This window comes from Lithobates pipiens, unplaced genomic scaffold, assembly GCF_037356315.1.
Source record: "Lithobates pipiens isolate NorthernLeopardFrog02 unplaced genomic scaffold, aLitPip1_a1.2 Scaffold_19, whole genome shotgun sequence".
Classification (NCBI taxonomy): domain Eukaryota; kingdom Metazoa; phylum Chordata; class Amphibia; order Anura; family Ranidae; genus Lithobates; species Lithobates pipiens.
The window spans coordinates 434,190,383-434,203,451 of NW_027507764.1; the positions used below are offsets into that span (position 1 = coordinate 434,190,383).

At 41.1% G+C, this 13,069-nt stretch overlaps 1 protein-coding gene across 1 annotated transcript in view; it reads right to left on the reverse strand.

Moving 5' to 3' along the window:
• The window catches only part of GAREM1 (GRB2 associated regulator of MAPK1 subtype 1), a 229,634-nt gene that overhangs the window by 172,722 nt on the left and 43,843 nt on the right, over positions 1–13,069 (reverse strand). The window contains exon 2 of the mRNA XM_077492623.1: positions 2,845–2,985. Coding sequence (XP_077348749.1) covers positions 2,845–2,985 — 141 coding nt within the window. The remainder of the gene's footprint in view (positions 1–2,844; positions 2,986–13,069) is intronic.

A 13,069-nucleotide genomic window follows, 5' to 3' on the forward strand; every position in this document is an offset into this window, starting at 1 on the left:
GCCCTGGCCCTAAAATCATCTGGCATGGACACCACTAGATCTCTGAAAGTATGTTGTGGTATCCGGCACCCAGTAGAAGATCACTGCCTCTGCCAGCTTCCCTTCCTCCCATACTGCATCCTGGTGCCATCTCTTCCCCGGGGTAAGCAACATACATGCACCTGACCATCCTCAGGACTGATGCTCACATGCCCATTGTAAGCAATTTTGGCTGTGTACATGGGTCAGCATGGGCACCCTGAATGGTGTGGCAACACAGCACCAAGCACAACAAACGGCGATGCTCTGTGTGTTTTGATTCCGTCAACATTACATTTTCAGCGGTTTGAGCTACAGTAGCTTCTCTATTGGATCAGCCTACACAGGTCAGACTTTGCTCCCCATGTCAATTATTGAGCCTTAGCTACCCATGACCTTTTCTCTGGTTCCTGGTTTTCCTTCCTTGGACCATTTTTTGTAGGTCTTGAACACTGCAGCCAAGTAAGATCCCAAAAGAGCTACAGTTTTGGAGTTGCTCTGATCCAGTCATATAGCGATTACAACTTGGCCCTAATCAAAGTTACTAAAATTCTTACTGTTGCCCATTATAGTTTTTTTTATGAATTTTTTACTAATACTTGTTTGTTGTATACAACGGACATCAGTGGGAGTTCTACAAGAGCCCTGAATGAGTTTCATAAATTTATACATAGCTCCCTTTGTCCCTCTTTACTCCTTAGTCATCCCTCTTTTTTGGCCTGGTGTATGGAACTATCAAAAGTTTACATAGCTGAAATAAGATGTGTGTGATTTTTATTATCCAGCAATCTCCATAGCCCTGTATATTCTACTTTTTTAAAAAGACATCAAATTTTTTTTTAAGGAAGCCATTGACACACTCAGCTAGTACTGTATCACTTCCCAGGAGAGGGAGTTCCACATTTTTGCTGCTCTAATAGTAAAGAACCTGTTTTCTCAATATAAAGCTGGTCATAGATCGAAATTTGGTAGGTTCAGCAGGGATTAGACAAATTTAAATTCATGTGTGGCTGCTCCTGTTCAACAGAAGTCGAGCTAACAATTGACTTCTAACGAGTGGGTTTGTTGGTAAATTTTTCTAGATCAGTGCCTGCAGCTACTGATCAGTGTATTCTGACAGCGGAGAATCCCCACTGTCACAATACATCGTCTCTGTGGGGAGGATTCTTCTATCCACCATAGTAATAAAACTTAAAGTGATAATAAAGGCTATATGGTTATTTATTAAAATAAAAAATAAAAAAAAGAGGTTATACTTACCTGCTGTGTGGAACGATATCACGCAGAGCAGCCCTTTACCTTCTCTCTGGTAGTCAACTGTCAGGGCTCTCCTCTCCTTGCATGTGCTCCCTTCGCAAGCGCTGTGCCATGTGGGCACCCATGTGGGTGCGTTACCAAGCCAGGTTGTGTCTCTCTACAGACACACATGGCATGGCTTGGTCACACCCCCCGCTTCCCCCTCACAGGAATTGACTGACAGCAGCAGGACCAATGTCTCCCACCATTGTCTGTGTCTCCTGTGGGAACAGGAAGTCAATGGATCGGTGCTGCATACAAGCCATTTTACCTTAATGCTGAGAATAAAAAGGTAAAAAAAAAAAAAAAAAAAATATATAGACTTTAGAAACCTTTCATCCAACCTCTAAATAATTGAGATTGTTATTATGAAGAGTACAAAAAAGGAAAAGAAAAGAAGGGGTAAAATGTGTTTAACCAATAATTTTTTGCATATTTTATTTAAAGGGTCAGTGCTCTCAAGAATAATGTTTTAGTTTAGGTAGATCCTGTGCAAATAAACCGCCTACCGGCTTCTTATCTCTCACGGTGAGATTTATACCACTGATTTCCACCTTGTGTGACCACTGACAGTCCACTTAAAAGTGTTGTTCCACTCTCTCTGTCAGGACTCCATTGCTTTGCCCAGTGTATGTCTAACACTAAGAACACAAAGGAGAGACAGAGGGAGGCCATTATGTACTGATCAAATATTAGGTTGTTCAAAGAGGCCCAGAACCTGTTAGTGCTGTCTAGCAGGGTTGTTTCTATCACAAAACTAACTGGCTAATGAGAATTACAAAGTCTTTGACAGGTAAAGTAGTTTACATATGCATTCCATGTATTTAACCATTTGTCTAGAGTAGAGGTAGGCAACCTTGGCCCTTTAGCTTTAAACTAAAATAACAGATTTGCCCCCACTGGTTCCCTCTGCTTCCAACTTAAAAACAGATCTTGCATCAGAAGCATGCTACCAGCATCTCTATTGTATTGTATCCAAGGGCATTAGCCAAATGAGCCATGCAGATTTTGCATTATTTTCAAACTGTATTTGTACACGTTACTGAAAGTGCACAAGACCAGTTAATCAGCCATAGAAAATGAATATTCATTAGAAATATTTCATATTTTAGTATTTGCAGCCAGCCGGTGGCAAGCTGTACGCAGAGGTACTAGAAAGAGGCTCAGATAACAACTGCTGCTGTAAAACCAACCTAAAAAGCAGGGAGATCACATTACACATACTGCACAGAACCCGACAGAAGAGGGATACGCCACTCTTCTTACTGCTTAGAACAGGTAAACCTGAACTACAGGTTCCATAAAAAATTCACAGCTTAGGTAGTAAGAGAAAAAATGTACATAAAAATAAAACATCAGCTTATTTACTGTATAATCCGTATACCATCCCTTTAATTACTGCAGATGATGTGGATGTATTTGCCAGCTCAAAAAACTCGGTCACACAAATACATGCATTTTTCAAAATGGCTTCCCCCTATATATCTAGGTAACACAGGTATATGTTATCATATGAGACGCATGGCATACCTCCAAAGTGTACAGGAATCTCGATCTTTGGGCCTATGACATAATGCCCTTCTTCCAAACTGTGAGCTGTGATCGTTGTCCATTGCCGGCATGAGTGTATCAAGAGATAATCATTCTCCCGAAGGCCTTCAATGTTCTCTCCTAAAAAAAATACAATGACAGTTATACTACTAATTATTAATTAAGTTATTGACAGTTTGAAATTGTGACATTACCACTATTGCTGCTGTGAACATATCCTAAAGTGTTACTAAAACCAGAACCTGCACTCATATCTGGTCTCCCACAGTACACAGAACATGGGAATACAATCATTTTAGTAAATATAAACTGCTAAATGCCTTTTCTCATCAGCAGTATATAGGAGTCTTGAGACTTGTACGAGTGTCTACTTAAGCTTGTAGGAGGAGTTCTGTCTGGACAGTACCGATTGGCCCTGTGCTGATTACATGCACTCTCCCATGAATGAAAAAAAAAAAAAAAAAAAAAAACTCTTGCAATACACACCAAACTGAGCATGTGCGGCCTGTCTACTAATGCTCTGTTCTATCGAGAGATGGGTTGCAGTCAGTTAAAGAAGAAGAGGATCTGTGCAGACAGGATCACACAGCCATTATACAACCCCTTAGATTCCACAGTGAACATAACAAGCATGCTTTACTGCATATACACACACACACACACACACACACTGATGTTACTGTTATGGGTTTAGTAACACTTTAAAGTGGTTGAAAATCCTTACCTATACCCAGTGAAGTGACTGGTCACAGGTGATACACAGAGATTAAACAAATCTTCCTACATAAATTGTACCTTGTAACTACAGCCACCTTACAGCCATTCAAAGTGCAGAATTTACACAGGATCTCTCAGCTCAGAAAAGCAGGGGGCGGCGAACCATCCGTTAGGAGAGCTGATAGGTGGGAAGTGACACACACCCCCCTTTCAGAAAGCACACAGCAACAAGGCAGAGGCTGTCAATCACGGGTTGTGCCCTGCCCCGTGGACACCATCAGAAGAGACTCATACAGATAGCAGAGGAACGAGGCAGTGAGTACACTGAGGTTTACAACTACTTTAAGCAGGGTACACATGGATTGAAACTGTGTGTAGCCTTCTGTTTGCCAGAAGCTGATCGTTAGATTGGCTTCTGGCGAATGGTCCTGCTGGAAAACCTGCATTCAATCATCAAGCACTGACCAATGTATTCTGAAAGAGGGGAGTCCCCGCTGTCAGAATACGATAGTGGGTGGGGGAGATCCCTGTATCCACATTCCTTATGTGAATGCAGGATTTTTTTTTTTTTTCGGCCCACTGGTTGAAAAAAAATAAAAAACCCTCACACAGCGTGTATCCTATCCAGCTTTACTCATTTTCTTATAAGATAGATACGTTGAGGAGTCATGGCTGAAAAAAGACCAAGTGGTCTATTGAGTCAGCCCCATTTTGTCCGAGTATAGCTGAATGTTTGACCCAAGCTTGGTTGAATCTGCTTACTGTTGACGGACTTCACTACCTCTATAGGCCATCGATTCCAAGGCCAGTTTTGAACTTACCTCCTACTCAATTAGGGTCATGTCCCAATTTTAAAAATATTGCAAACATTTTCTCTTTAATGAGACTGCTGGTGATTTAGCCATTTGGCAAACTATCATGTGCTTAGAACAAATGCCAAACGCTATGTAAATCTCAAATGTCATGCGTCCCTGGGTACAACGCCAACACAATGGGATTTAAAGTGGCACTAAACTCACTTTGTTTTTGTTTTTTTAAGTCTCTTGCCATTGTTTTCAAGGCTTCTTTCCACTTGTGGATGATCCCTATTCTCTACTAGTGTGGACTGAGCAGTGCCGTTATTTCTGGTCACAAGCTTCCCTACATATGTACTACAATTCCCATAGAGCTGAATGCGTCCGTGTTTAAATGTGTAGTCCAACTCAGACAAGCAGGAAAGGGTGGCTACGTCCACATACACAAAAAGGGAAGCATGGAGAACGAATGTAGCCCCCCTTGATTAGGAAGTCTAAGAAAAGCTGAAAAAAAAGCTTGCATTTGAGAAATGAAAGGGAAGGGAGACAGAAGATACATTCCACCTACATTTAAACATATTGCATTTATTTTAGCGTTTATAGAGTTTAGTGAGAACCCAGCCAACAGCTACCTCTAACAGGAGCAATGCACAGCAATACAGCTCAGTGGAGAGGTGCATTTCTATTCATTTTAAAGGGCACTTCAAAACACTTTTCATAAGCACATGTGCCACACAATGTCACAACCATCTTTGCGATGCGTTGGGGCATGCTGAAAAAAAATAAAATAAAATAAAATAAAATAAAAAAAGGGGGTTATGTCTGAAATGAGGCATGACTATAAATAAGGGCCTGAAACATGTGCCTATAGTAATGCAATGCACTGTACAGATGTGAAGAGGGCCTGATAGGATCCAAAAGACATTTGAATATAGAAATACTACAGTATTTTCATTTCTTTGGAGAAGATAAAGTGTTGGAAAAAAAAAAAAAATCAACCTTTAAAACCCCTTCATACAATACATATCCAGTGAGTGCATTGCACTACACACATTTTTCATTAGTAGTATTGTTATTATAATATATTATTGTAGAATAGTATATGCATATATTATTTTTTATGATTAGTATATATTAGTAGTATTATTTACTACACATTATTTTTGGCTGGTCTGCCAATACACCTTAAACCAAACACCATTTTTTTTTCAATGCATCAAATTACAACCCATAGATGGCTCCCATATCCGAGTTATGTTGCGCTAACATACATTAAAGTGCCACTTCAAAAATGGCAGCCTATTAAGCACACTAATGCATGAACTATGCATTTTCATTATACTGTTTTACATTTTTCAATAAACTATTATGCGAGGAATGCTGTTCTGTTTTTCCTTCTATAAATGCCAGGAACTTGGTGGGTAGCCATGTGAAGGACACAAGGACTGCAAGGATCATGACAGAATGAAGGTGGATGGGGTGGTGTGCAACCATGTAAGGCTGGTGCGACAGCCTGAGCGAGATATGACCTACACATTGTGGTCAGATACCTCCAGTAACTTGCAACACAGGGCACAATGATGGAGATTACCAAGAGTGGGAAGATGTTGCTGTTAAAAGGGATTACTGTTTTTACACTTTCTACTTTGGAATCGTCTTAGCTGCTGCCAAAATTGGAGAAATAGGATCCAATGTGTAAGTTTATTTGTCCATGCATTACTGTGGGTTATGACGAAGTGCGCCTTATCACAATGTAATGTGAAACCAGCCTTAACATGACCCTGTTACCAAACTAAATGAGCCCATAACAGATATTATACTTATAAAGGAGGAAAGCAAAATAATACCTCTCCTAACTTCAGCACCAAACTGGAGAAATGATGACTTTTACCTTTCCTGCCACCAAACTGCACTCCAGGGCAAAGAAAGGTGTTGGACACCATCACTTTCTGGTGTGTTAATCTCCTGGTCCTCTCCAACACTTAGTGGTTCCTCCCACCAGCTTCCATGGCACGACTGTTTCCTGCATGAGCAGAACCAAATGGAAGCCACGGGGGACCAGGAGATTTAAGCCCCATACACACTATCAGTTTTTCTGCTGAGTTTTTCCTTCCGATTTACCAAAACCATATAAATATGAGGTCACACCTTAGGAGTTTCCATTTGTATGCAATCAGGCAGGCCCTTGTACTACATGGTTTTGGTAAACCTGAAGGAAAAACTCAGCAGAAAAACTGATAGTGTGTGAATTAAGGAGATTTCAGCTAACAGTTTCTCTGGACTACAGGGCAGTTCGTGGTGTAAGTGTCGGGGGAAGAAATCTTTACTTTCTTTTTTGGGCACTTTTAGTTTGGTGGCAGGTTCGCTTTGCACCATCTATAATAAGTTAAATAAAGTGAACAATCGTCCTACATTAACAGAACGATCTGCGTTATACATGAGCAACTACATCTGCAACTGTGTTATGTGCAACCAGAGGAAAAGATCGGCAATATTAGGAGACAACACCTGTGCTTTCAAGAGCACTGGTCATCACCGCTGACTGTGGGGCAAAAATATGGCAGGCCACCAACTATTCGGACGTGATGATGCCATGCAAGTTCAAGTGGCAAAATAAGCAGCTCTGGATTTTATATGTAGTAAAGAATCAGCAACACTGTACACAACATTGTGTTCTCTGATCGCTGTGTGTGTAAAGCAATGGTCAATAAACATATTTAAATGAGCATGATGAAATACAGTCAAGGCTTCAGACCGGGATCAGCCATTAACCGAATACACATTAAACATAATAGCTTACATATGAACCAGATGCCCAGGCACACAGCAATGGCCTCTAATTTATTAACTCTTTAACGCTTGAAGTTATTCTCTCTCATGTACAATTTGGCTGATTGTACAACCTACAGATCTAAACACTCATCATTGGTTTGATCAGCTTCAAGCTGGTTTTTAGCACAATCAAACTGGAGAACTATAAAAGAAAATCCTTGCAAAGCCTGGACATACCAATATATTTTTTTCATAAAAATCGACTGTATATGTCTGAAGGAAGAGGAAGACTACCCATTATAAGCTCCGTTTACACATGTGGTTGGGAGGAGGAAAAAAAACAGGCAGTAGAGCTGGGTTTTTACTGCCCATCAATCACCAACCTAAGCTGCAAAGGCAACAGTACGGGGCATACACATGGTACAACTGCAAGGTACTGCAATAATTACCCCTTCTGTTTCACTTAGTGGGCAGTACTGAAGATGGCCCATTCAAGTGAAAGGGGTAGCGCCACAACTGTGTGCAATGTACATGATATGCAGTGCATCCGGAAAGTATTCACAGCGCTTCACTTTTTCCACATTTTTTGTTATGTTACAGCCTTATTCCAAAATGGATTACATTCATTATTTTCCTCAAAATTCTACAAACAATACCCCATTAATGACAATGTGAAAGAAGTTTGTTTGAAATCTTTGAAAATTTATTAAAACAAAACAAACAAACAACACGACAAAAAACACACGTATATAAGCATTCACACTCAAAATTGAGCTCAGGTGCATCCTATTTCCACTGATAATTCTTGAGATATTTCTACAACTCGATTGGAGTCCACCTATGGTAAATGCAGTTGATTTGGAAAGGCACACACCTATCTATATAAGGTCCCACAGTTAACAGTGCATGTCAGAGCACAAACCAAGCCATGAAGTCAAAGGAATTGTCTGTAGATATCTGGAGACAGGATTTTACCAAAGAACAGATCTGGGGAAGGGTACAGAAAAATGTCTGCAGCATTGAAGATCCCAACGAGCAGAGTGGCCTCCGTTATCCATAAATAGAAGAATTTTGGAACCACCAGGACTCTTCTTAGAGCAGGCCTCCAAGCCAGACTGAGTGATTGGGGGAGAAGGGCCTTAGTCAGGGAGGTGACCAAGAACCCGATGGTCACTCTGGCAGAGCTCCAGCATTTCTCTGTGGAGAGAAAACCTTCCAGAAGAACAACCATCTCTGCAGCACTCAAGCAATCAGGCCTGTATGGTAGTGGCCATACAGAAGCCACTCCTCAATACAAAGGCACATGGCAGTCTGCCTGGAGTTTTACAAAAGGCACCTGAAGGACTCAGACCATGAGAAACAAAATGCTCTGGTCTGAATAAACAAAGATTGAACTCTTTGGCCTGAATGGCAAGCGTCATGTCTGGAGGAAACCAGGCACCGCTCATCACCTGGCCAAAACTATCCCTACAGTGAAGCATGGTGGTGGCAGCATCATGCTGTAGAGAGGTTTTTCAGTGACAGGAACTGTGAGACTGGTCAGGATCGAGGGAAAGATGAATACTGCAATGTACAAAGACATCATTGATGAAAACCTGCTCCAGAGCGCTCTGGACCTCAGAATGGATGAAGGTTTATCTTCCAAAATCACAGCGACCCTAAGCACACAGCCAAGATAACAAAGGAATGGCTATGTGACAACTCTGTGAATGTCTTTGAGTGACTCAGCCAGAGCCCAGACTTGAACCCGATTAAACATCTCTGGATAGATCGGAAAATGGCTGTGCACTGACGATCCCCCATCCAACCTGATGGAGCTTGAGAGGTCCTGCCAGGAAGAATGGGAGAACCTGCCCAAAAATAGGTGTGCCAAGCTTGTAGCATCAGACTTATAAAGACTTGCTAATTGGTGCCAAAGGTGCTTCAGCAAAGGCTGTGAATACTTATATACGTTTTTTTTTTCCTGTTTATTTATTTAAAAACGTGAAAAGATTTCAAACTTCTTTCACGTTGTCATTATGGGGAATTGTTAATAATGAATTTAATCAATTTGGAACAAGGCTGTAACATAACAAAATGTGGAAAAAGTGAAGCTCTGAATACTTTCTATATGCACTGTAACACAGCGGGAGTCCGCCGGGACTCCGCGTTTTTTTTCTTCTTTAAAAGCCAGCAGCTACAAATACTGCAGCTGCTGACTTTTAAAATAGTGACACTTACCTGTCCAGCGCGCCCGCGATGTCGGCACCCGAAGTCGATTTCTCGATCGTCTCTCGGGTGCTGCCGCCACCATCTTGGGTATGGGAATCAGGAAGTGTAGCCTTTCGGCTTCATTTCCCGGTTCCCTACTGCGCATGCGCGAGTCGCGCTGCACAATAAGGACGGTCCCCGCTGCCTCTGGGATCTGTGCGTTTCCCAGCAGGCAGCGGGGGACTTTTGGAAAGGGGCGTAATCTACGCCCCTTTCTGCAGAGAGCTATCCCGGAAGTGGGTGCAGATACCTGTACTGTACAGGTACCTGCACCCCCCTCCCCCCTGAAAGGTGCCAATTGTGGCGCCGGAGGGGGGGAGGGTTCCGATGAGCGGAAGGTCCACTTTAGGGTGGACCTCCGCTTTAAGCACACTCTAAAAAGCAATCTACTGCAGATCGCAACTAATTTTTATATGAGCCCAATGTATTTTTAAAGGAGTGTTCATTCTTAAATTATTGCAATTGAACAGATACATCAAAACAATGCCAAATATGTCAAAATTCTAAAGCAACGGTGTATGAACAGAAAACAATTGCTGCAATAAACAGCTCAGTGGACTATGTATAGGAACAGTCATTTTAAAGTGCTCAATAAAAAAAAAAAAAAAAAAATCACAAAACAAACATATACACGCAAAAAAAAAAAAGCGATGAAGCAACCCCAACATACACACACACACGTATACAAACGCAAACACAGGATAATCCTCTATAACAAAAAAAAAAAAGGGAGAGGGGCAGAGCTTTAATATCACAAAAAGGGAATGGAGTATAGTTTAGCTTTTTATCAAAAAAAGATACATTTTGGAGATCATTTCAGCCGCCTATGTTATTAGAATTTCTTATTTTAGTCAATTAAGCCCCATGCTTCAAAACTGGAGAGGGCAATATACTTCAGCTTGTTCAATTAAGCATGGACATAGAAACCTGGAAGCCGATTGGTTTCTATGCAGAGCTGCACCAGATATTGCCCTCTCCAGTTTTAGTAAATCTACGCCATGGTTTTAACTGCAGGCATCGGGTATTTTTTATCATATGTTTAGTTTAAATTGATCAGGGTTTGTGACAGATTTACTTTAAAGCTGAACTCCAGGTAAACATCTAAATAGAACACTGAAATGTAGACATAAAAAGGAAGTGGTTTCATCTCTTGAAGGATTTGCATTTTTCTCTATACAATCCCAGCTTGCTGAAAGCATTATTTTTCCTTTAGACTTTTTCCTTCTGTTTTCACCTGGTGATCTTCCCAATAACACGCCTCCTGTATAATGCCCTGTACACACGGTCGGACTTTGACGGAAAATGTGCGATCGGATCTTGCTCTAGGAAAATCTGAACGTGTGTGTGGGCTCCATCTGACTTTTTTCGTCGGGAATTTCCGACACACAAAGTTTGAGAGCAGGATCTAAAATTTTCCGACAACAAAATCCGATCGTTTAAATTCCGATCATGTGTAGACAATTCTGACGGACAAAGTACCATGCATGCTCAGAATAAATGAGATTAAAGCTATTATTTGCTACCAGTCGTACGTGTTCTATGTCACCGCGTTCTGAACGATCGGATTTTCCGACAACTTTGTGCGACCGTGTGTATGCAAGACAAGTTTGGTCCAAAATCCATTGGAAAAAACGGATTTTGTCGGCGGAATGTCTGACCGTGTGTACGGGGCATTAGAGTGCCCCACTTTGGCTGAAGGAGCAAGAGAGATTTTTGGACAACAGCATTGTTAATCTTCTGGGGGGGGGGACTGGAGTGTTAGAGGTACTAGCAGATTTAGATGCACTATCATTGTAAGCACCCGTCAGTGGTAAATGGTTTGTCTCATCCCAGAAAACAAATGTAAAAAACGAATGTAGCCATCACAACTAAGAATAGGCAAGCTGCAATAGAATACAGGTTTCCTTTTGGAACGATATGAGAGAAAAGAAAGTAACAAGTAAGGCCTCATGTACACTGCTGCTGATAAACTGACGTTTAGGAGCAGTTGGGCACTTTTTCCCAGCGGCCCCTGAACTCTCCTCCAGGTTATTCTCTGTCCATGTACACCAAGTAGTTTATAGTCATTAGGAGGCAGTTGAGTTTATTGGCATTTTTTTTTAACGCAAACAAATTGCGTTCAGGCCAAAAAAAAATTTGGTCGCTTGAAACGCCAAATGCTTGTAACAGCGTGCAAACGCAGCTAAACGCGGTAACTCGCATTTAGCTGCATTTCATGTATAGGTGTTTTCAATCGAGATACACTGCTGACCATTTACAATGTAAAAAATGCTTCTAAAAACACAAACATGGCTAAATGCGGTTAAATGTGTCAAGTAAACGCAGCAGAACAGAGGTTTTTAACCGTCTATTACTAGCTGTCAAATTCCAGCATTCAAGAGAGGTATTTAAATGTCCCGTGTACATGAGGCCTAAGAAAGAAGGCAAAATAGCCCAGTAAGATCCAATGTAGCAAAGAACTATATAGTACCAATTGCTGCACTCACTACTAGCAATACTCTTGTATATAATTCTTCTTTCCTAGATTTTGCCCACCATGCAGAAAAGTCCAGCCGAATTTACAGACAAGTCATCAATTAAGTCTCCGATTTCTCTATCCCTTAAGAGGCCTAATCAATAGTTTGCCTTTGTGGGTGACCTTGAGTGCTGGAAGAAAGACACTGTAACGACTAAAGATTTTCCTCTTAGATCATCTTTCCAGACTCCGGACTCAATGTATGGCTAGAAACAAGTTAAGGTGTGAACAGACATAGATATTAAATATTACCTTTCAGCATCCTTTATAATCCCACTAGTTTATAGTCTACCTAAGGCGCACATTTACAGATAGACTATTCTCCAAAGTATTGTGCATACTACACAAGGAATGAATGCACTTCATTTTTGCATTTGATGTAGTCTCAGATTTAGTTGGACTAGCATAGGCTGCACCATTTTTGAAAATTACACTTGCCATCTCTGTTTAGAATCTGGAATTAATTAATTAACAAAAAAATAAATAAAAAATGGCAATTTGGTACTGGTGACATATGTCATACAGATTCATGGGACAAGCACATTTTAACAATAGATCACCTTTGATTCCTGCAATGTATGAATTGTGTAAATGCCATTACTAGATTTCCAACAAGATTTCATCTTTCACGGATCGGGCAAAGCCAAAAGAACGTGGGCAGAACATTTCATTTCCTGGTACTATTAACAGGCCTTTTGCCCCATTCTCTGTGTAATTGCAAGTCCTCTGCTCCCTGAGAGAACATATGTGTACAATTTTACACCACATGTATGTTACCAAGCTGCAACACTTCAATGCATTCTTCCTGGCTCCAGCAAGGTATCAGTTCTAGCAATAGGCCAGACAAGGGTGAGGTAAGTCCAGTAGTAAGGCTTCAGAACTTCAGAAATGGTATAACATGCAAGTTCCCACAATTCCGGCAGCAGTTATCCGTACCTTCCTCAGGGCGAACATACTTCGTTCTGTCTCTACATTACCTCCATCTTGTATACGAGAACCTCTCCAGGCATTCCCTGGCAAGAGAACATCTCATGCTTCCAGGAATACACAATTGCGAAAAGGCCCCAGCCAATCCCATGGATGGCCAACTCCACACCATAAATTTATTATTATAGGTACTTATATAGCGCCTATAATTTACACAGCACTTTACATA